This window comes from Caloenas nicobarica, chromosome 5 (assembly GCF_036013445.1).
Source record: "Caloenas nicobarica isolate bCalNic1 chromosome 5, bCalNic1.hap1, whole genome shotgun sequence".
In the NCBI taxonomy this organism is placed as follows: domain Eukaryota; kingdom Metazoa; phylum Chordata; class Aves; order Columbiformes; family Columbidae; genus Caloenas; species Caloenas nicobarica.
This window is the reverse complement of record NC_088249.1, coordinates 13,155,650-13,179,981: the sequence shown is the minus strand read 5'-3', so window position 1 is coordinate 13,179,981 and position 24,332 is coordinate 13,155,650. Positions and strand designations below refer to the sequence as shown.

Below are 24,332 nucleotides of genomic sequence, written 5' to 3'. Positions count from 1 at the left end.
CAGTAACCACAGCAAGCAGAGTTACCAAGAAAGAAAGAAAGAAAAGCAAAAAGCAAATGAGGGGGAAAAACATCTGCATTCCGAAGCATCCTGCATCAGGACGAACACTCGGCATGGTGCTGCATCCCAGCATCCTCACGCCCAGAGGGAAGAGAGGTACAATGGCAGAGCCAAGCTCAGCGCTCGACATACCCTCCCTACACTCCGCCATGGTGAGCTGTACGGTTTGGCTGCTTAGTCACACCGCAGAAGACCACACAAATCATTTCGACCAAATAAGAAGGTCTACAAAAATAACAGAAGATCAAGGAGAGGAGCTGAAACCTATTTGAGGGCAGCAGCAGTGGCAGCGTATTTCAGGGAGCCGGAGTGGCAAGTGGGTGATTTCTGGTTTCCCTCTTCAAATATAAAGACTCAATTATCTTTGAACAGCTTGCTTTACACATGAATTGACACATTTATTTTACAATAAATAACTGAAAGTTATCTATGTTTCCTTTACTGTTAATCTACACAAAGAAATAATAAACAGAGCTTGTCTACAAAAATGCAACTACTGCAGTCCTCAGAATTCAATTAAGCTAAAATAATTAATGCTTCCACCATATTAAATTACTTTGTACATTTGAGCCACTGAAGTTTTTTTATTCTTTAATCTTTTTTGCCTTTTTATTTAATAAAAAAAAAAAAAGTTAGTTTCAAAGTGGGGGGGCTGGCTAGGAGGGGGAAAAAGAGCATGATTTGCTGTTAAAATGTAATGGTCTCCTTTAGCTGACACAGCATGTAGAAGTGTTTCGTGCCTTTGATTAAAATAACATTTTAAATGCTTTGAACAAACATATCTCCCCATACTTCTAAGGGATTATTTTACATATTTCTTGGTGGAATAAAGAAATTCATTCTTCCTGTCGCAGTACAGAAAGGCTAAGAATATCTTTCGTCACATATAAAGTAAAAATACTGTAGGCTGTTGCATTATTACCAAAAAAAAAAAAAAAATAAAGAGAGGGGGTGGCGGGGTGGGAGAAAGCTGCCTTAGAGATTAAGTTTCCCTTTTATGAAATCGTATTTAGTCTCTTTTTTTAACAAATCTAACAACAATGCTCTACAGCCGCTCACTGGGAAATACCTTTAATGTTAAATGCAGATTCTGATTTTCTTGGCTAATGCAGAAAGCCTTTCTATTGAAATATAAATAAGGGGTTTGGTATATCCCACTAAAGCCTTTCCAGTGAATGACTTCTGTGGGCTTTTCGTGGCTACCCTCCATGGCTGTAATGTGAGGCTTTTATCCTACTATTGAAAACTATCCGCTGCTATTAAAAAAATATGGAAGGACACTGCACCTTTTTATCTCGGAGCTGGGCTCCTAATTGAGAAAGCATTCTTACTGCACTATTTAGCGGATGTCCCTATCTCCGTGCACTGCTGAGAAAATGCCAATCAAATGATAAATCCTTTTATTTTTCTCAATTCAAAATCTTTCCTACATATTTTCATTTGATATTCGGTTTCGTCTGAAAGAGATTAGGTGCTGCAGATTGGCTTTTAAATTTTTTTTTCGTGCCTTTTCCACACGTGAACACCCCCCATCACCCCCTCCCCCAGCAGATTTTCTACATGGCAAAAGCGTTTGTTGTATTGATGCTGACCCCCAGAAGCTGGGATGGGACAGCAGCCTCTGCACTGGGTATAGCCATTGAGGTATCTTGCTGTGGACTGAACTTGGGCATAGATTAGTAAAATGTGAGATCTGGACTGCGACAGCAGCGTGGGCCTCCTGAACCAATCCTACTAAGCACTGGGCTCTCTCTGTAAGGGGCTGAGCACCATCAGCTATTGAGAGTGCTCAGCACCATTCAGGAGGCCTTCAGCAGACTGGAAGAGAAGGTCCTGAATGCTTCTCTGCTGCTCCCACCAAAAGGAAAGGAAATCTAGCCCTCCAAGCTGCTACAACATGAGGCAGTTATTCACAACTGCAAAAGGATGGGGAAAGCTGAAAAAGGATGGGGAAAGGACAAGGTCAGGTCTTACAGCAAGGTTGCTTACAACACTACAACGCAGGCTGCCACTGCTAATGACCCCAAAACTACCAGCTGCACCTTGCTAAGATGGTGACTGCACCCATAAAAGATTCCTAGAAAACAACAAGGTACTCAATGGGTGGCATGTGCCTATGGATCATCTGGAGATCTGAAGACTGCAGCAGTTCAAAGCCCCCATCTTCATTTATATGATGGCCAAGCCCAGCAGATATGCTGGGGACTGACTCAGAGACCTCCAGTGCTAAAAGCAGGACACTCTTAAGCTTCAATTGTAAAGATAGGAGCCTCTCACAAGTCTTCTGGGGACACCCTCATGGGAACATCTCTACTACAGGCAGGATCCTGGACTGTCAGATCTAATCCGATAGGACAATTCCTAGAGAAATTGGGATAGTGGCAGCAATGACAATTTGCCACTGGCCTCCTGTACGGAATACAGCTGATTTGAACAAAAAAGGCCCGTTTGAGGGAAGATCCTGCTGTGTAACCTAAAACTCCTATGCACTAGCAGGGAGCAGAGCCTTCCTTTGACTGCTGCAGAGGAACACACCGCTGCAGAGAGAAGAAACGCCCAGCATGTCAGAAGCAGCCCCACGCCGGGCACTCTGCAGGACCCGCTGCACAGCAGCTTGACCAGGTGGGTTCCATCACCCAACTACCCGCCTCTGAGCTGGAGGAGTCCGCAGAGCAAACATTAACTGCACGGTGTTTTAGAAAAAGACATGCCTGCAATTTGCCCATCCGGGCCAGCCTGTGCTCTTGTCTCCTCATTCAAAAGCCCCATTTGGGGTGTGCATGTGAACGCAGGTGTCGTTCACCCAACTCCAGACAGCTGCAGAAACCCAGGACAGGCAGCAATGCAGACCAGAAGCTGACATCTATCCCCATGGAAGGAACAAGCAAGGATTTAATAAACCCCTGCTTTAGCCCTCACAACAAAATCTTCTTCCCATTGCAGGCAGTGCAGGCAGTGGGAAGAGGATTATTCCACTGTCTTCAGTGGAGTCAGGATTTGGTCCTTCCCAGTGTGTCTGCATATTACAAAGAGTGTCTGAACTGGACTGAATTGAGCATCTCACCAAAGTCACTTATCCCTCCACCACTGCTACCTCTTTAAAGATGCTCCTGAAATGGTTTCTGACCACAGCCTTCTGCTTTTTCCTACGTGTACAGGCTGCCCCTGGGCTCCCCCAGGGGACTGAGAGGTCCCTCCCTCCCTCCCTCCAGGAGCTGGCCCTGGCAGACAGCTACGCTGAGTGAAGCGTGGGATGGACAGCCCTGCTGAGCCCTGCGGAGCCGTGAAGATCCTCCAGACCGATGGCTCCTATAAAGATCTGTTACTGAAGCTTCTGTTTCATGGCACTTTCTAGAGGGCTCTCGTTAAAAGATTACCTAGGCAGCTGATTGAGTGTAAAACATGCTGTACCTGCAATGTTCTCCTGCTTGGGGCAAATTCCTTTTGTAGGCGTGAGAAGACGGTCTTCTTCATCGGGTGTGACTTGGATCCCGATTTCCACTGGCTCTGACACTTTCCTGAGCTCGGCGCGTGAGGAGGGGGGAGGGCTGCTCTTATCCATGCTCTTTTCATAGCAGGCACCAACAGTGCCATTGCACTGTTTTCTCTTGTGCTCTATAAAAACCAAGATGTCTCCCAGCGGGAAGTTCATCTGACACTGTCCACAGGTTAACAAGTCGGGGTCTGTCCCACCTGCGGCGATGCTGATGCCGCCCGGCTCTGCTATTGCCAGGCTCTCATCCTCGTCGGCGAGTGCCGGTTCCACATGGTCAGCCTCTGCTTTACATGGACAAGGAGAAAGAGGGAGGAAAGGGATGAGGGGAGAAGAGAAAGAGATTGCTTTGAATGTTCACACACTCTGAAGGATGCATCATGAGAGGCCCAGCCTCCCCCCACCCTCCCAAAGAAGCCAAGCCTGATTAGATCTTTCTTTTATTTTTCAATTTTTCCGCTCTCCCAGAATGATTTCAATATATTTTGCAACCAAGCCCTGCCTGAAACAAAATGGAAAGGCTGACCTGGCATAGCTTTTCTGACAGCTCCTTCCCACTGCTGCCAGCACTGCAAGAATATCAGCAAAGAGCCATTTCACAAATGTTCAAGCCCCAAGTCACTTTCTGAAACAGTTCCTCTCTTTTTATCCCACCTTCTCATTCCCACCGCATCTCCCAGCCATCTGGCTAAGGCCCCATCCAGCAAATGTTATGCACCTGAACCTCCCTTCCTATTTCAGAGCGGGGGAAAGCAAGGAGGGAAGTGCTTGTGTGCTCCAAACAAGCAGGATCGGGCTACCTGTGGCATATGAAATGAGTACCACTCTGCTCCATTATAAAGATACCGGTAAGGTTAAACGACCACCCATTAGCACAACTGCAAGACTAAGGTAAGCAGGGTACGTCTCACGACCACCCATTAGCACAACTGCAAGACTAAGGTAAGCAGGATACGGTCTCATGAGAAGTTAAGGGGTTTCAAAAGTGTGTGCAGTGAGAAAGAGAATGAGGCACTTATTTAACGTACTGGAATATTGGCTGAGCCTGAAATCTTTGACTTGTCCTGATGTCAAATACGTCTGCAGTTGCTGTATACGTTAATAAAAGTTTTTTGTTTGAATCTTGCACATGGACCTGATGGATTTCATACCATTACCCCCAAAGACTGGAAAAGCATTTCTGAGTGACCTGCATCAGTTTCCAAGAAATAAATAACTTCTCATTTCATAATTAATAAAACAGTGCATTTTTAATAAGCATTTTAGAGATAATTCTTACATTATAAAATAATTACAGATCACAATCCATTTCTAGGGCAAAACGTGGTTTTTTGGTTTATTTTCTCTTGTTCTGCCATGTAACTGCCAAATCACACAAACCTTGGGCTTTACTCAGGCAAAATTTCCACTGACTTTTGCCTAAGGCTGTTTTGCCTCTGCAAGGACTATAGGATTTAGGCTGAACAAAACAGAGGAACTAACAGTATGTAAATCAGCAAGTGAGACCTCTAATCGAATCAGGATTAAAGGAAAAGGAGGAAAAATGTTCTCTATTAGCCCGAGTGGTTTGCTCATGGATTTCCTGGGGAAAGTAAGTCACGCAAATATCTCAGAGAAGTGGGACTGAGATAAACAGATGTTATAATCCAGATCTGGACTCTCCTCCTGGCCAAAAACAAAAGGAGTTTTGTCTTTTCAGAAAATTGGAAAAAAAAAAAAAAAAAAGAAAGAAAAAAAGAAACAGAACGAAAAATGTAGGAAAGGGACAAGGGGTAGAAGATGAAATGTATTACCTGGATACAAAAATCATTGAGCCTTGAAAAAGGCAGTTTAGAAAAAGAATCCCCCCCCCAGCTTTTTGCCTTCCAGAATAAATAATTGATCGGTGTCTCTACCAGATGTATGACAAGTTGCATCGGAGCTCACAGGCGGCGAAGCAGAGAGCAGCCGCTGCACCAGCGGCAGCAGAAAGACTGGGAGCCCAGCAAAGTGCCCGAGCACGGGCTGTCCTGCCAGAGCAGACCATGGCCACGGGAAGGCTTCAGTTTCCTAACCCACACCAGGCTTACCAAATACACAGCGTAATGCTCGTTCTGGAAAACATTAATTACCTTTTTCCCCTTAATCTAATTTTAAAAGGAGTTTGAAGACGGTGCTATGTAATTAGTTCACCAATTTATATCGTGAAAAGATGCCTCCTTGCCTTAGCGAAAATGTAACCATAACCCTGCACTGAACGGGGACTGCTGGGAAGGCAGTGGATGCCTGTGAACACCATGTCACGGTGCAAAAGGTAATTATTTAGTGCTGCGGTTCCCTTTAATGATCTAACATTGGGCAATATTGTTTATATTGAAGAGAGCTTGCACCTTTAATCACCAATTACAAATACATCTTTTTAGAGCCAAAAGAAAAGGACTGTGAAAAGGGTCCTTTAGAAATGTGCGCCCTATTTCTAGGAAGAATTCCTATTGAGGGGGAGAAGAGTGTCAAAATATTAAAAAAAAATTTTAAAAGCATGCACGTACAGAGACACAGTCACGCAGATACACACACGACATGGGACAAAGAGCTGGAAAAGACAACACGAAAATAGGAACTGAACCAAGGGTCGTAAGAAAAAAGGTGACAGAGGGGGAAAATGCTTGTGACTATTTCCACCTAGCATTCCTATAAAGCCTTTAGATTGAAGTCTGTCTCTCAGATTACAAAGGCTGAATTTTGGCATTCTTGTACATATAATAAATAACAAGAGAAGCACAAATCCCAACTTCATTATCTTTTTGATGTGAGAATTTTTTTTTCCTACGATTTAAATTGTGCTCTTCAGAAGACGTAGCAAAACTGCTGCATTTTGATAAGGGTACTGACCAGGTGCCTGCGAAAACACGAAGGAGGTTTAAACAGCTAGACTGTTGCGAATTCTTTCTTTTCAGTTCTAAACTTCATTTGAATATTAGTTAAATCCAGATATGCCTATTCACTTACACTCGCTCACTCTTTCCAAGGACTCTGCAATGGCACTTTTTAAAAATTACGTCTGGTATTCCTTCATGTTTTGGCAGTCATCGCATTACCAAAAATCAGCTTTTCGTTTTCTTGGTATGCCGAGCCCTCATGATCAGTAGTAATTGGGTTTCAAACTATCAAAAGATTTTTTTACTCAGCTCTATTTCTGATTTGAGCTTAATACAAATCATCAAGCATGAGACCAGCCATACACCCAAAAATACAGAAGCTATATGACATCCCCTTATTTGGAACACAGAAAACAGACAGAATGAAAAACAAAATACTGAATAGATCTTCAAATGCATTTTATCCCTGTCAATTTGCATTTTTTTTCACTCAGAATTAAAAAAAAAAAGGAAAAAAGGCTTCCTATTGACAACCCAATTAAGCCATTAAAAACTTATATTCAAGTAACATTACAGGAGAGATTTAAAACCCACAAAGGAAAAGAGAAAAAAACCTACAAGTCCAGCCCATAACGCATCGGGTAATGCCTAGTTAATACAACAGCCAAGATCTTAGGCTGTTTAAGGAGTCCTTTAATACCGATGGGGCAATTTAGGCCAGTCTCAATCTAAAGTTCTGACTCCACTGGTGTCTGTGGGTTTCAAATGAGTCGCTTCACATTATTTGAATTTAACTCTGTGGTTTTATTGCTGTTTGTTGGTAGCTGGGTTTGGGGGAAGGAGGGTGTTTCCTCACAAGTATTTATTTAATATTAATTTTATTTTTTGTTAAGAAGGAGAAATCAAGCCACAGACACACACACAAAACAAAACAAAAAAACAAAAAAACAAAAAAAAAACCTCCCTTATGTGGGAAAAGGAAAAAAAAAAAGCAAACGAGCTATTTCCAGCCAGGAATCGTGCCCTGGTTCTTCCAGGTGCGTTAAGGTGTGCCCAGCATTTTTCCTGCACCCAGAGATTCCTCCGAAGAGGATTGCCTTGGCATTGCCTGCCGAGGGAGCACAGCGAGCCAGGCACGGGTGATCTGTGGGGACATGAGTGACACTGTTGTTATCCGATGGCTACAGGAAATTAATGCAACTGGACAATCTAAACCATTTGCTTTACTTTGAAAAGCATTACACTTGCTGTCTGGAGTCTAAGCAGCATCTCCAAGCTCTCTGGCTGCCTACCATACCAAAATACAGTGGACAAACTCTTTAATTTCATTTCATTTAATTTCACAAAACCACCAGCGCTCCTACTTCAGCGTGGTGACATCATTAGAGCATATGTGCCCCATACAAACAATACTCTCATGCCCAGTATTAAAGCGAATGCACATGCTAACTACTTTCTGCCTCTCAGATGTCTCAAAATTGTACCCATTAATAGTGAAAAAGACTGTGTTACTAAAAATAATTTCCAAGGCCTCAAAGGACAAAACCGTGGATGCTTGTTTACGGGGTTTGGGTGAGGCTGGGTCCAGGCAGCAGTAATTTATTACACTGCAGAACCAAGGTAAGAAGGGATCTAAAAGTTGCCAACCTATTCTATTCTCTATTTTTCCTGTCCCACAGTATCAAGAGGAGGCAGACGAAGGGGGAAGAGGGAACAGTTCAGTGCCGGGCCAAAGCGTTGCATGTCAAACCTCCCTTCCGCGGTCGGCTTCTGCACAAATTGGTAACGGGGGGTTAAGGCGAGCGCTGTCAGTGCCTTTGCCACAGATGGCGGGGGAGTGCCCTGCCTGCCCCGGCACCCCACCACAGCCACTGCCCACTGTTCTGCCCGGCCGGGAGGCAAAGCCCGAGCTACCTCAGGGGCCACCTGCCTCCGGGACGAGCTGGGGCTGCTTGGGGTCTGCCATGGGGACACAGCTCCTGGTGCCCAGGCATGGGAAGCCACCCGCAAGCCTGCCGCAGTGCGCCGAGCATGCTGCTTTCCACACACAGGCACTGCTGTCTTGAAGGCACATCCAGAAAGAGCTCAGCCTAGTTGGGAGCGAGCACAAAGAAGTGACTTGCTCTTCAGGGTGTTGGCCCAAAGCAGGTCTGAAAATGATGTCCCTTCAATCAACACCCACATGTCACATTTACTGTAACATCAACACGCTTAACGGAAATAGCTCAGATCACACGCTCTCTAGCTGGGTTATCGCCGAGATCGGTGTCAGGATCCTCGCTGCACAAAGACTAACGGCTGCTCAAAGCAGGCGACGGGGCTCCTCGCCATCTAAGTTTATCAATAACCTGTTTCTAGAGCCTCCCTGCAGCTCCCTGCAGCTTCAAGGTGCAGTGTTGAGCTTATGCCTATATATTGCATCAGCATTGTGCTCAGTGGTGCTAGGCACTGCTTATCTGCCATCAATTTTTAATTTTTTTCCGAGGACTGAAAAACAATTGTTCAGAGTGTTTTGGTTTTTTTCTTTTTTTAATAAAAGTCTGAGGCCGAGTCAGCCAAAAGAGACAACTTGATGGGGAAGCCCTAGAAACACAGGGGCCCGTAGCTCTGCCGCTCTTTCCGAGCGGCTCCCAGGCATGTGCCAAGTGCACAAAGGCAGCAGGAGCAGCGGCAAACCTCCGTCTGCTGTGCCATGCGTGGCCCTGGTGCAGCTGCCGAGCCGCCGCCGTCCGGTCCCTGCTGCCACGCACCAGCAGTGTCCCTGTCCAGTGGTGGCGATGGTGGCCAGGGCGGGCTGGGCACTGACACCGGCCTGCAGGGGCGGGATGGAGCCCCCCGAGCTGCCCCCGTTGGGTACCGGCACCGAGGGGAGCGGGACCCTGCGGCGTGGGGCGGGAGGGGGAAATAACCGGTTTCACTCCAGCGCCTGAGTGAGCCCCGTGCACAGCTGCCAGTGAGAGGGTTCTCCTGCAACGCCGGTACATCAGACGCCTTTTGCAGAAGTACCCCGAATCCCTGGGAAAGCAGTTTAACCCTCCGTACACACCTGAGACAGAGCGAGCCCAAGCACCCCCACAAAGAGCCAGGCAAGGCATCAGGGTTTAGGAAAAAGAAGAGAGAAAATGACACAATAACCACGCTGGACCCAAACAGAACAAAAGCCAAGAATACCAGAGGATCCACACAAACCTCCAACACTTATCATATGTTATTTTATCAGAAACTCTGTACAGTGGTAAAGGAGAGAGTGACGTGTCTCCTCTTAAGTAAACTATACGTTCATAAAAAATATTTACTGCTTTAGAGAGCGTAAAATGCATAGGCTCTTCTATAGACTGCAGAAGCTGTAAATCTCCACAGATAAAATGGGATGTGATGATGTGATATAAAAGCATGCTTTGTTCCCCAGTGAATACATTTGTTTTATTTAAAACTAAACGACAACCAAGGAGAGAAAGGGGCGCTCGGTGCCACAAAGGGAGAAGGAGCAGTATTTGGGTACAAGCTTTTAACTGGTGTAGAAAAGGATATTGGAAGCACAGATTCTTACCCAAGGATTTAAAAGGCATGATCGAAATTGAGTAATTAGTTTTGAACATGTATTAAACTCATAACAACTCTGTTCTTTTCTTAAATATCAGGCTCAAAAGCGACTGTGTTTCTCAATTGTGTACGGCACACTGTTGCTCATATGCAATTTTCTTAAGCCTTTTTTTTTACTTTCATTGAAACATATTCATTATAACATTCAGCGAATTTATGGCTTCTTCCAGTGGCTTAGTAAAAGGGGTCATAAAAAAGTTAAGTAAACCAGTGTGTTTTTTTCCTCTCCCTTAACTTTGGATTCCTTTTTTATACTGTGCTGCCTAGTGCTTAGTCTTTGGAAAGTACCTTGGGCATATCCAGCACACACACAAATTATCAGCTGCTCCAGGAAAAAAAAAAAAATATATATAATTTCTTGCACTGAGGCAACTACACGAAAGACTTGCATATGTCAAAAATACAGAACTAAGTCCCTGTGAATGCTGCACCATTAATCAAATCCCCGATCTGGTGTCACTTTTGCCAGTAAAATGATGATATTCTCTAACCCCCTTCTACTGGCATGTGCCCGCAACACATGAAGTGTGTCCCTCTGCTTTAATTTGTTTTTGAATAGCCTGCTTTAGGCATTTTTATATATCCTTTGGAAAAAAAGAAAAAAGAAAAAAGAAAAGGAAAAAAAAAAGAAAACAAAGAGAAAGAGGCTACTACTTAAAGCTCCAACAAGGCTCTACAGTACTGAGCAAGAAACGGCATTTTGTGAGGGAGAGTGGACAGCAAGAAAATTTAACTGATATTCGGGAGCTGAACACACAACTGCTTCTGAGGCTGTAACCGTGGGTGCCGAGGAACGATGTGCAGCCTGCCCAGATACATTTTAAGAAAGTAAATAAACATGAAAGAGGAAGGTGCTGTAGTAAGAGCAACTGAATGAATCATGCATTTATCAATGCACGCAGTTATTGCTGTCGTTTCCCTCCCTCGTTAAAAAGATACATATATATAAATCCGTCTACAGCCAATGCTGATGCTTCACCAAGCACTTTTATGGCACCGCTAACTTTAAAGCAGGCGGTAACCCCCAGCCCCCATTTATTTTTCCGCCTGCTTTCTCTGGAGGCTACCGAGGGGAGACCAAATTCAACCGACAACTGCAACACAACCCTGGAGAAACCAAACTGCGATCAAAAAGAAGGAAAAGCTCCATCAGTGAAGCAGAGAGCCATTTTTGGGTAGCAGGTCTCTGTGGGGAGACTTTTCTACCAGGCTTCAACCTGGGGGAGTGGGACGGGTGGGAGGCAGAGGAGGGAGCGGGAGGAAGGGGAGAGTGGTTGTGTGTGTGCTGGGTGGGCAGAGGCAATGCGGAGGAGGAGAAGTAGATTGTTGTTTCTCTTGGTGAAAGTTAACAGTCGTGGAATGGAAGGAAAGCCATAGTCAGAAAAGTTTGATTTTTCAGGAGGGGAGAAGGGAAGGTTTCTCCCATGGCTGGGGAACATCAGCAGCAGCAGCAGCCCGGGCACTGTGCTCTTCAGCTTATCGGTCTGTCAAACGAGCTGGCTGCTGCCTATATGCTTCCAACTAGTTCAATTCAAACATTAAATGAAGTAGAGAAATCATCAGATAAATTGCTGGCCCTCACTACCCAAGAGTGAAGGGGTTTTGTACAGCTGATGACAGCCCTGATCTTTTGTCTGACCTAATTTACTTCTCTTTCAGGTTAGAATAAAGCGCACTTTCCTGTCACAGGATAACCTCCATCCACATATTGTGCCATAAAAATAAGAAGATGCCTGTGCTATGTTAGCAATACCATAACCTGATGAATTTCTAGGGTTGGGTGAAATAAACATTCACCGATCAAAGCCACAAAATTATATGTTTGGGCAAAAAAGCGTCCCGCTAAAGTCCGTCCATGAAGCACAAGCCGACCGCAGCAGAGAACAGCACAAGACCAGCAGAGCAGCCTGTGAGCTGCTCAGCAGCAACTTCTGCATGACAGATGTGATTTTGTGTTTATTTCTCTAGAAAAAAAAAAAAAAGCTTATTTTCATTTGCAGGAACTGCACATTTTTTTGCTGTAAGGATCTGATGATGAAAGTAAGGTAAACTATCTAATGTTAAATCCTCTCGGCAGGGATACATGTGGCTTTCTGACATGTAATCAACACCAAATTATGTACGTGTATGTCTGCTTTATTGCTTTACACACCTTCCCCTAGAACTCCAGTTTCCCCGCTTTGTGTTTTTATGTCCACTGGAACAAACAAATGGGTCTCTGTGGGTTTTTTTCCCCACACGCACAGAGAGCTACTCATGTACAGGTATAATTAGCCCGATTGCTATCTGACAACAACAAATTGAGAATTTAAACATTGTACGTTGACAACAAAAGACATTGTTAAAAAATAATTTGAATTAAAAACTCCTGCCCGCCCGAGCCCATTAATCAGCCACAATTTAGCCAAAAATAGATTTGTCTCGCTCACAGCCCCTCTCGGCTAGCGTTGTATAGATCTTCGCATGAAAATCAATACCACAACTTTACACCGAAAACATTTTGCAACACCGTAAACTGCCTGAGCCGCGGCTGTGATTTCCCCGGGCAGCGCGTCCCGTCCCGGGCAGCGGCTCCGCCGTGGCGCGGGCCGGGAGCTCCCCCTAGTCGTCATCTCCCGCCACTGGCAGCCGGGCCACCAGGCAGGCTCGGGAGGCGAGCAAAAAAAAAAAAAAAAAAAAGCCAGCAAAGTTTATTTTGGGAAGTGTTTTTCCATCAACAAACAGCACGGAGCGCAAAGCGATCCAGGTAGGAAACGCGGAAGGGAAGCGAAAGTCTTGCGTAGAGGCAATTTTTAAGCGAAAAGATTTGCCAGCAGGAAGCCCAGCACCGGGAAGAGCCGCTGAAGAGGTGTCAACTGGAGTCGGTAACCGATATCAATAATTTGTACTACTTCTACGAGCGCACACTCCAAGTCCTAATTATTGTCAAATATGCCACAAGACAACCCTTCGTTCTCCAGAGAAACATACATTTTGCGCAAGACAAGGGCTCCAACCACTCCTATTAAAGGCAGCCAGGTTGTAAAATCTTGAAGACTCTTATTTCTCAATATTTAAATAAGCCTGACAAAATATGCTCTGCATCTGCCGACCAGCAAATAACATAAAATGCAAAATGATTTCTCACTCGCTGTATATCTATTTAAGCCACTGAGCACATCAACCAAAAAGGACAGAACAACCTAGATCCTCAACCTAGTAACGCTGCAACAGTTTTTAAAAAACATTTTAAAATACCAGAAACTATTAAAATGTGCCAGTATTTTTTTTAATCTTGCAAGTCTGGTACAAATACATTCAAATGAACGGCAATGTGAAAGTCAACAACATGCAACCTTTTTTTTTCCTGTCCTATTTAAAGCCAACACATGTAATGCCTTTTAAAAACATGTTAAGCTTTTCTGTGCACAACTATGCAGGTATTATGAAAAAGTCAGCTACCTCCAAAATAATAATAATTTCCTCTCTAATTCTTTAGTCACAGCTTACATTCTCTTTGTATTAGAATTTATTACATTGGTGCATTTTGTTGTTTGTTTGTTGTTTTTTTTGTTTTTCTGTTGGAAAAAGTGCATTAATTACACTAAATCTAAATGCATTTTAAGAGAAGCTCCTTGAAGCAATTTGCAAAACTTTGACATGCAAAAACTTGCAGGTTTTTTTATTATTATTGTTAATGACTACGTACAAATACAAAGCAATAAAGGAAATTATTACTTTTCCTAGGGAACCTGTTGACCAGGTACTGAAAAGCCTCCTTGGGAAACCTGGCTTTCTACCTGGAATTGTATGATTTTACTGAACCTTTCCCTCCCAATCTTTGCTTCTGCTCTACAGAAATGTTCTTGCTTTGCCGCCTTCTGCAAAACTGCTATCAGCAAGCTTTTTACATGCTCTCGCCTTTCACATTTCCTTCAAATGCAAAATGCAGGACTAGTTTGAAAACAGATTTCTCGAGTTAAAAAAAGATCTTTAGCTGGAAAATCAGCAATTTGAATCAAACCAAAATAACATTTATTTGCATAGAGCAGCTCAACAGCTCAGCCTCCTCTTTACATAATCGCCTCTTTGGCTTTGTCCACTCGTTTAAGTGACCTCGACTACCAAGTTTGTTCTGTCCACCACGACTGAATAAAGGTCCAGAGCTGCTCTTCTCTCTCCAAGTGCTTCCCTTCTTTTTGCCTTGCACATGCATCCATTACAGGGCTGCCTGGGTGAGCCTGGCAAGGACAAACAGGCCACCCCGTTTTACAGTTTTAAAGACCACTGTGCTAAGGATACACTGCAACTCTGGAGCACAACTGCATTTCAGCCCCTCTGCTTTTCGTGTTTGTTTGTTTGTCTTACACTTAGGATCTAAATGTTTCTCTGAACACCAAGAGCATGAAACCCAATAAACTCCAGCTGAGCAGTGTCAGAAACCCCTTCTCTCTCTCTCCTCCCATCTCTCTCCCAGTCTCTCTTTTCCTTGCCTAGCACAGACCTCCAATCCATCCTGAAATGCAACTTTTCTGACAGATGCCAAAAAGGGAGAGAGAGCCCAAGCTGAATATGACATAAATGCAAGATTTCAGAAAACAGTATCAATCCATCCCAGCTTTGGGGGCTTGGCTTGGGGTTGTCTTTATTTTGTTGTGTTTTGGTTTCCCATTCTGTTGCCTGCTACTTTCCAAACTCTCCTTTGCACAGGACAGTCTCCCTGCCTGCTTTTCCCCCAAGAATGACACCTTCCCGAGGAGTGCGGGGATTGCAAAACCCTCTCCTGCAAGCCTGCAGCTGAGGCTCCGCGCCTGTGCGCTGAAATGCCTGCGCTCCTTGCTCCCCACAGCCCCAGCCGCAGCCCCCCCCGGCTCCCACCTCCTCCTCCCCTGAATACCTTCATTTTTTTCTGCCACTGTTCAGTATGCAGCCTGATTTCTCCGCCAGCTTCCTCAGGATGGAGAGACAGATAAATACAGGAGGGGAGGGAGGGAATCTGCGTACCGCTCTGCTCTCCATTTCTCCCCAGCCTCCCCGCTAAACCCATTGTACATGCAGCTCCTCGGCACCTTCTCATGCTCTCCTGCCTCATTATTTACTTTCAAGCAAAGCGATCAGAAAAGGAGATGAAACTGGAATAACAAACCTACCTGGCTCTCTTCTCCACCCCCCCCCCCCACCCCAGCAACATCAGCAAGAAAATAAATGTTTCACCCCTTTAAACAAATTCAAGCGTGCGCAACAAACCAGATTTTCTGCACACCCCCTTTCAACACCATACATATCCTCGGAACTGAAACAGAAAAGAAGTGGGAGAAATTTCACAGGGCGATTTAGAAGGGTTAGGTTGTTGATGTTTTTTCTTAAAAAAAGAATAAAATAAAAAATTAAGAAGCCACCAATAAAAAAGGAAATGCATTTTCCAAACCGGATGGTTAAGAACAAAAATGCAATTAACGAAGGGGAGGGAGCTGGGGGGGGGGGGAATCCACCTTTTATGGTGATGCCAATCTGGCTCCAAAATAACAATGAATTAAAAACAAACCCCCCAGAAACAACTGAATATTAGATGCATCTTCATTTGTGTTCCACCAGCTGATGGGCTGGGGGGGGGGGGGGGTGTGGAGAGAGGAACGGGTTAAAAAATAAAGGCGCACACCAAAAAAAAAAAAAAGAGAGAAAGAAATTGAAATTTCGGGACTCAAACCGCCCCCCAAACCCTCCGCTACGAAAAGAAAAAAAATCTCACAGGAGGTGAAAAAATGATAAACACATACACATAGATATCTCGATTCCCAAGGAAATCTTACAAACAGAAATTTATCACCGGTAACAAAGAAAGAGGAGCTCGCAAGCACCAAATGCTCCTGGCAGATGGCTCCTATTCTTGGCTTTCAGGGGAGGGAGAGAAGCCGGGGGAATATTTTATTTATTTATTTAAATTCTTTAAAATCTCAACATAAATATTCGGATCCGCCGCGGCTTAGGCTCAGCCCCGGGCTGGCTCGGTGCGCGCCGCCGCCCCCCGCAGCACAGCAACTTGCGGACTCGTCTTAGGGGAATGGGGTGTCCGGCCGGCCTTCCCGGCGGGGTGCGGGGCCCCATCCCGGCCTCCGCCCCCCCAAACCTCGCCACGGTGTGCCGGGAATTTTCTACCAACCCCCCCAAACAGGTCCCATGCTATAGGAGGGAAATGGGGACCTCCTTGACCCTCCCGCCGTGCCCCGGTGGTAGCGGAGAAGTGGGGAGCGCTGGTTGCCCCGCGCCCCGGGGGGTGCCCTACTCCTCACCACCCCCCCATGCGGCACAAGCCCCGCGGGGACGGGAGCGGCGGAGCAGCGGAGCGGGGCGCCCGGCGCGGGGACCTGCCCCCGATCGTGCCTGCAGGCGCTCGCCCCTCTCCCGGGGCTTTAGGGGTGGAAACGGGGAGGAGGGGGGATGCTGGAGCTTGGAGGGGCGCCTCCTTCCCTCCCCTCGCTTTATCTTTTCCTTCCCTTTTTTTTTTTTTTTGGGGGGGGGGGTGGGCGGGCGAGTATGTGTGTGTTTTCATTTCACAATGGGAGCTTCAGGAAAAAGTGCAGCATCCCCTCCTGCCCCGGCACCCTAGCCGGTGCCGCTGCCTGGTCCGCATTTCGTGCCCTCCAGCCCTGTCCCCCACCTCGGCTCTCCCGCGCTCCATGTCTCTAACAGACACCTCCTCCCGCCCCCGGCCCCTCTGCAGCCCCTGCCCTGCCTCCAGCCCCAAACGAGCTGCTCCTGCCTTCCCCTCCACTTTGGAGGAGAGTTATCTCCCCCCGCCGGCGATGCATCTGGGGCGGGCAGGGTTCAGCCTGCCCATCTACCTGCCCCCGCTCCCCGCGCCGGGGGGCTCGGCGGCCGCCGCTGCCGGCCCGCGTTGCTCCGTCCGGCCCACCGCTTCCATGTGCTTCCTGTTAAGACCCCCCCCCGGCCGTTCCGCTTCACCCCTCCTCGTTGCCCACCTTGATCCGCCGTCCCCCTCCCCGGCCCGGCCCGGCTGTCACGCCGAAGCAAGGCGCTCGGCCAACTTTTCCCACCGCTCCGCGGTGCCCGAGGAGCGCGGAACGAGGAGCGGGGCCGGGAGAGAGCGGCGGAGTCCCGGCGGGATGGCCCGGCCCGGCCCGGCCCGGCCCGCAGCGGCGCGCCCCGCTCCGCCGCCCCCCGCACACGCACCCGCTCCCCGGGGGAGCCCCGCGCCGCCCCACGCCACGCCGCGCTCTCCCCGCCGGCAGCGCCTTCCCCGCTCCACGCTGCCTGCCTGACCGCCTCACCTCCGCACCGCTGCAAAAACGCACGGCAAACTTCGGGCTTCTCCCCCCCTCCACCCTCAGCCCATCCCCCCTAGCCACACACCCCCCTCCCCTCTTTAATTCCCTTCTCCTCTCCCTCTCTCTGAAGTCATTTACCAGCTTTGGTTGCTCTTGGAGTGTCCCCCCCCCCCAACCGCTTCCTCCCCTTCCCTAATTTTGCTTCTCGATTTCGGCTGTCTGGTTCCAAGTTCAAACTTACGTGTGATAATCTCTCTTTGTGACAAGTGCTGCGGGTTTCCCTGCTTGCGACGGGACATTGCCCTGGCATTTACACTGGCATCGCCTGGAGAGCTGCACTGGTTTGGGGTGATGTGTTGGGGGGGCGATTCTCCTCCTCTTTTTTTTTTTTTTTTTCCTCTTTCTTCTTCTTCTTTATCGAGTTCTTCTTCTTGAAAAAAAAAAAAAAAAGAAAAAAGCCTCCTTTTTGTTGCTGCTGTGGTGCACTGGATGGGATCCCCTCTCAATTAAAAATCATCATCATCATCAGGAAAAGCTCTTTCTCGCTCTTTTTTTTTCCTCTCACACACTCTGTCTTTTCTCCACTGCTTCTGGCACTTGGACTTCCAGATCTCTTCTTGAACTTAGGAGGATAGCACCGCCAGTGACACTTTTCTCTTTCCCTCTTTCCAGAGTGCTTCGCAAATTGGCAAGTGCGCTTTTCCACCAGGAGGGTAAAAAAAGGAAAAAAAAAAAAAAAAAGGAAAAAAGAAAAAAGAAAAAAAAAAGAAAAAGAAAAAAGGCAGAAATGTATATTTAAAAAGTACTAGAATTGGGATTGCCCACACAGAAAAATTGCCAAAAAAAAAAAAATTCAGAGCTTGACCCTTGCTGGGTAGATATATAGAGAGAATTTTTTTGAAAAGGGGTAGCCAAAACTGTGTCTCCTCTTTCCCAGTTCAAGTGGCACTGCTCTGCCCTGGTGCTTTTGGATTGCCAGTGCTCCTGCACCACTTTGCACTCTTCCCCCCTCGCCTGGCACTGGGACTGGAAGGAAGGAAGCCCCCAGTGCAGCTGGGCTGGTGCTGGCTATTACTATTATATATTGCAATGTGAAGATGGCGGAGTCCTGGTTCTCTGGGAGCGCTCTGTCTCTCTATGGCTGGGGCTGCCTCTGTACAATGGGATAAAATTCAAGTTCAAGTGCGGACGTGACGTTTAATCTGCACTAGAGACAAAAAGACCCAGAGAGTAGGAGCACTGGGGGCGACTAGCGGTGGCTTTTTAACATTGTACCCTGCAAGAGAACAAGAAACGCCACTCGCACACACCGCACACACCCGCACACACACACACACACACACACACACAAACTACAGCACATGCCGGGCTCGGGAGCCACTCCGGGCTTTGTGCAGCGCTGCTCGCTCGGGAACGCGGAGCGCCGGCAGCGAAGGAAGGCGCGGGGGGGGAAGGAATCAATCCGCATCCTCACGCACGGCCAAACTTCCCCGCTCCCGGCGCCGGCCGCAGCGGGGGAGGCTCGGGCGGGGGCGGCGGCCCGGCCCGGCCGCGCTCGGGGCGGGGGCGGCTGCCGGAGGCCGCGCTGCTCCGCGCCCGGCTCCGCGCCCGGCGGCGGAGGGAGGCGCGGGTCTGCGGCGCGCTGCCCGCCGGTGCCGCCGCCTCGCCGTTACTCATCGCGGCGGCCGGTCCCCGCCGTCCGGGCTCGGCGCTGGGTCGTGCTCTCCGCCGTCCGTGCCCGGGAGCGGCAGTTCCCGAGGGGTCTCGGGCTGCTCTTCCCTCCCGGTGCCGCCGCAGCTTCTCAGCGGCGAGCGCGTTCCCCCTGCATTTCTTTCAAACAGTTTTACAACAACACAAATATCTGTGTGGGTTGGGGAGAGTTGTGGTGGTGGTGTTTTGTTGGTTTTTTTTTTCCCTCCTCTCTCCCTACCCGAAGTGTGATGGTAGCGGGACACGCGCGCACAGTCGATCCGCACACGCACACATGCTCCGACCTTCTTCTCTCACTCCCCCCCCTTCCCTTAAAATCCTGGCAGAGAGTATTTTTCCTTGGAGGAATTAAGTCTTAGCCACGAATCGAGAGACGCCGAGTTCCCAGGAACCGCATCTCAGTGCACTTGTCCTTCTATTTCACACGCAGGTAAATTCCCACAACTGCGTGCGCTTCTAACTTGCGAGATTCTTGGAAACCAACTTTTCCCCTACCTCCTCTCTCTCAGCCCATGTCCTGCGATTATTTCTCTTCTCTCTCTGCCCCCCAAGACAAGGAAATTTTTCGGTGCAAATAGCTTTTCAGCACCAGGTCTGGACAGTGCGAAGGGAACGGCGAGAGGGGGAGGACTGGGGGCTTGAAGGCAGATGGAGCAGAAACCCAAGAAACCTAGTCTCCACCCGGAGCACGCTAGGAGAGCCGCTCTGCAGTCGTGTCATTTACTTTCCACGTTAAATGGATATTTTTTTGGTATTAAATCGCATGAGAGCCTTGGGGGGAACAGAATTCATCTCGGTGCCCTTAATCAGCTTTGAGTAGAATTTGGCTAAACAGCAACGCTCTCGCCTCCTCCAGCAAATCTGCCTTTTCTTCCCCACACCCGCCCGCCCGCTCACAGCCCGCATTTCGGCTCTGCCAGCCCCCGAAGCCCGGCCCGACGGCACGCCGAGGGCAGCCGGGCCCCCCACCAGCTCCCAGGCCGGGCAGTGGGAGCCGGGCCAGCCTTGCAGTGCCCTCCTCTGCCCCGGCTCAGCCCTCCGCCTTTATTACCGCACGGCAAACACGTGAAAGACATTTAACGGCGCTTAAGCTGTTTAGATTCTTCTCCGTGTGTTTTGGTTTGTTTCGCAGGGTCCTGCACAGAAAAACGAGCGTGGTGATGGCAGAGGCTACGCGCCGCCGGGCAGAGGAGGGACGGGAGCCGCGGACGCCGGCCCCGCGGCTGCAGCCCTGGGGCCCTCCCTGTGGGGCAGCGGTGTCCGAACCTGCGGGGACCGGGGTGCGGCACCCTCGCGGGGCGGCGGAGGGAAGGGGCTCCCCTCTGCCGACCTCCGCACCCGCGGGGAATGGGGCCCGGGCAGGTCAGCGGGGATGGGGGCTGCCCTCACTCCTCTCCCTGCTTTGATCCTTCCTCTCCTCCCGGCTGGCGAGGCCGAGAGGCTTTGTGCGGCGGTCCCTGCCGAGCAAAGCGCGGCCTGGCCCCAGGGCCGCTCCACGGGGCTGCGGCCGCGGTCACGGGGGGTTGTGGGGGTGAATTTCCACCCTCGAGGGTGCAAAGTCCGGCTCGCAGCGGCTGCGGCCGTTTCTGGGCGAGCTGCAGGAAGCTGCACCCCTTCGGAGCGCGGCTTATCGGGAAGTTACTGGGCATCATCTGTTGATTAACCAGTGTCTTCCAGTGGGCACTGAGCGTAGGAGATAAGGGCCGGCAATGATTGACCAGGCGGGCGCCCCGGCTGCCTGGGGCGGCGGGGCCGCCGGAGCCCCCCCAGCCCGCACCGCCTCGCCGGCTGCGGGCAGGGCTGCGGGGGATGAACCCCCAGCCTGCCTCCTCCTCCTCCTTCTCCGAAAATATATCCCAATAGGGAAAAAAAAAAAAATTCCAAAGTGATTTCTCAGTCTCCTCTTTCCTCCCCTGTCTGGCACTTGTGATCATTAGCACTGAAAGCTGTTAATGTCTTGTCTCACAGCTCCCCCTTTAGTCTCTCTGCTCTCCCTGTCTCGCGTTCAAAGCCAGATCAATAGCAGGCTCTTTCTAACCTTGACCTATCCCTCGACCCGCCTCCATCTGCAGCTGGCCCCGCGCTGGTGTCGTCCCCCCCTCCCGCCGCAGCCGGTGGCAGCCGCCCCGCTAGAGGGGCCGGGGTCCCCGGGGGCTGCCCCGGGCGGCGGCGGCGGCCCCCGACATCGCCCCGCTTTGTCCCGGGCTGTGCGGCCGTGGTGGGCTCCCGCAGCTGGGTAAGGGGGCCTGTGCCCCCAGCCCCTGCTGTGCCGTCCAGAGGCTACGGCACAGCATCGGCCTCCTGCCACCGTCCTGCAAACCTGGAGCCGCAGCTACCCGGAACAACAAAAAGCCACAAAGCAACAACAACGAAAACATCCCCCAAAGAAATAAAAAAAACGCAGGCAAACCAGGAGCATAATCTGCAAGAACAGAACAAGCTTTTCACTAGCTCTAAAGGTGCTATAGTCCCTTGTTTTAAATTAGGGGGGGAAAGCAATCTTATGCACAAGATATCTTGTATTAAGGTAATCATAATTTCTGTTTTCATAATAAACCAGGGATCTGAGGAGTTCTTTTCTAGAAATACTGCCCTTATCACAGGGGAAACAAAGCTAATATGATGTTAAATATTCCTTTTTATGCTATAGACAATAAGGCATGCTGAGTCAAGAACTCTCTGCACACACATGTTCAGCTTCTGTGTTTCTTTTTTTTTTTTTAAATCATGCCATCTCTTTAGCTAAAATTTGGCACAGATATAGTACATAAATAACAGTGGCTTCAATATAAAGAGGAAGTCCCAATATCCTCACGGAAGATAAGCTTGATGTGTCACTTGGACACATTTTGAATGCATTTCCACTTTCTCCCCATTTGCTCAAATAACTTTTCAGCGGAAGAAAAATTGGAGCTGCAGATTCAGTGTGATGTGATTTTAGTTTCTTCCCAGTCTTTACTGAGAAAGCTCATGCTAAGTTAGAAGTAAATTGTTTTTGATACAGATCTGAGAGTTGGGGGTGGGGAGAAGAGAGGGGAGGAAGAAAGGAAGGAAGGAGGTTTGAGACAATCTTGACATAAATGAAGCTGTTGTCCTTACTCTCTTTGAATCTTTAAATGTTGCTACTTGGGGAAAAAAAAAAAGCATAAACATGGGGAGTTGATCTGATCGGTTTAGTTAGCCGCTCCGCTCCACCTTGTGAAAAGACACAGAAACACAGGATCTAACCAGATCATATTTACATACATATTAATAAAGCTCCCGAGGTGGCAGTTCAGCCTTCACATACAGTGCAAGGATCTCTGCGAGTTCTCATTTTAGACCCATAAAAAATGATAAAAAGAGGTCTTTTGGGCTTCCCTGAATATTTTTCTGCAGTGGTTTTATATCATTTCTGAAAATTACATAGTTAAGTGGCATCAAATTTCTGGGTGATATAATAACTCAAAATGTGTAATTTTTTTTTGTATCAAATCACTTTGCAGCCATAAACAGAGCTTCAGAGCCTCAATCAGAGGAATGATTTGGTGGGGGTTTTCATTTATGGCAAACAGTAAAATTGTTCTTGTTACCTATTCAAATATATATAAATTGCAACATTTATTCACTTGATTTTCTTTTCCGTGACACTGGTGTATTTGAGAGTGCAGTGAAACGAAGGCTTAAGCAGATCCCCTGCCCCATTCCCAAGGCTTTTTGGACAGAGGCAAAAGGGGTGCAGGTTTTGCTGTGTTTTCAAGATGTTTGTTGTCCCCTTATTTTTGGTGGCTGTCACTTCTTGATGTTTCCAGGAGTGAATTTAGAAAATGAGATTTCCTTCAACATTTACATTCTAAACCTTCCCCAGAGTCCCCTGCTTATTCAATGGTCTGTGGGGTTTGGTTGGTTGGTTGGTTTGTGATTTTTGTTTGTTTGTTTGTTTTCCTGCAGAGTCCCTAATTTTTCCAACTCTTCCCAAGTGTTAAACATATTTGATAACAGTCCAAATGCTGGGGCCCAGTTTTCTTCCACACCTTTTTTCAATTAAAATAAACAAAATCAAAACAATACCTCTCCCTTCACCCCACAAAAAATCATGGAACCAGCAAGTCAGAGCAGAAGAAAAACACTTTTTTTTTTTCAGATAAAACACAGGATTGTTTTCATTCTTCAGTTTAAAAGGTGAATTCCTAAAGGCAGAATTTGGTCTGTTTAAACTTCAGCCTTTCCAACAGCAGAAATTCAGTGGTGTCCCCACTGAAATCACTTGCAGGACCCTCAGGGACTGCAGTGAAAGACATGCCCCTACATTTGTTACTTGAGGATCTCTCTAGAAGTCAGATAACGATTCTCTCCAGCACCTTCTCTCATCCTGTGCTCACTGCCTGCATCTGCATGCACATGCTGACAGGGAAAGGAAGAGGGAACACGATTCACAAGCATCCAGAATAAGCAGGAGACAAGCATCCCATTTGCTATATATGCTCAAACCCACTAAGAATGCTACTTGGGCATCCAAATAACACCTGGGTTAGAAAAAGAAAAAAAAATAAAAAACCCCAAAAGATGGGCAACTTCCTCTGTTGCTGGGGAGTCTTTTGTTTTTTTTAAAAAAAGCTGGTACATATTCCCGGATGAATTAAATCCAAGGATTGTTTGTGTCTTTGGAAAACAAATGCCATCACTGATTGGTACAAAAGGCTGGGTTTTGTGCACCAACACTAGTTTTGCTGTAAAAAAAAAAAAAATATATATATATATATATGGGTTTGCATGTGGAGGGGACAAAGAACCCCTCCTCCATAGGTGCTCTTCAGAACTTATACAACCTGAAATTTGGGATCTGTACAGCTCTCTGCTGCTTTCAAGTGCAAGTTTCAACCAATTTATTCCCTTTCCCTTCACAGATTATTTTAAGAGGATTTGAAATCTTTGGATTGTTTAAAATAACAAAAACCTCTAAGCTTGGAACGTGGCAATGAAATCTTCAGCTTGAACTCATGACAGAAATGTTCCAGCCTGTCTCTTATGAATCATGAAAATCCAAATGTGAACATCAGAAGAGAACAGCACCTCATTCATTCTTATTCTTTATTCCTCTACGTTCTTCCTACTTTATTTTTTTTAAATCGAGTATATCCACAGTAACCTATTAGCATTGTTATTATTATTATTTTATATTATTTTAACTTGGGCAACGAAACTCAAACAGGGAAATTTGTCAGTTTCTGGATTCAGTACCAGCCTCTGCAGTTTCATTATTCCTGTTGACAATTACGGATCGTAGAAGTGCGGATGCCTGGCCTGGGAGCGCCTGTGTATTGCACCCAAATTACACATTCCTGTTCATAAAGACTGGAGCAA

The 24,332-nt window shown here is 47.6% G+C and overlaps 1 protein-coding gene across 4 annotated transcripts in view; it reads right to left on the bottom strand.

The window, feature by feature from the left end:
• Window positions 1-17,635, bottom strand: part of BCL11B (BCL11 transcription factor B) — a 90,961-nt gene extending 73,326 nt beyond the window's left edge. For 2 of the 4 annotated variants that reach the window (XM_065635852.1, XM_065635854.1), the window contains exons 1-2: window positions 17,521-17,635; window positions 3,472-3,840 (exon numbers count right to left, since the gene is read on the bottom strand). In XM_065635852.1, coding sequence (XP_065491924.1) covers window positions 3,472-3,840; window positions 17,521-17,578 — 427 coding nt within the window. In that variant the 5' untranslated portion in view covers window positions 17,579-17,635. The remainder of the gene's footprint in view (window positions 1-3,471; window positions 3,841-17,520) is intronic. The other 2 variants (XM_065635853.1, XM_065635855.1) reach the window with 1 other exon arrangement.
• Between the last annotated feature and the right edge of the window lie 6,697 nt (window positions 17,636-24,332).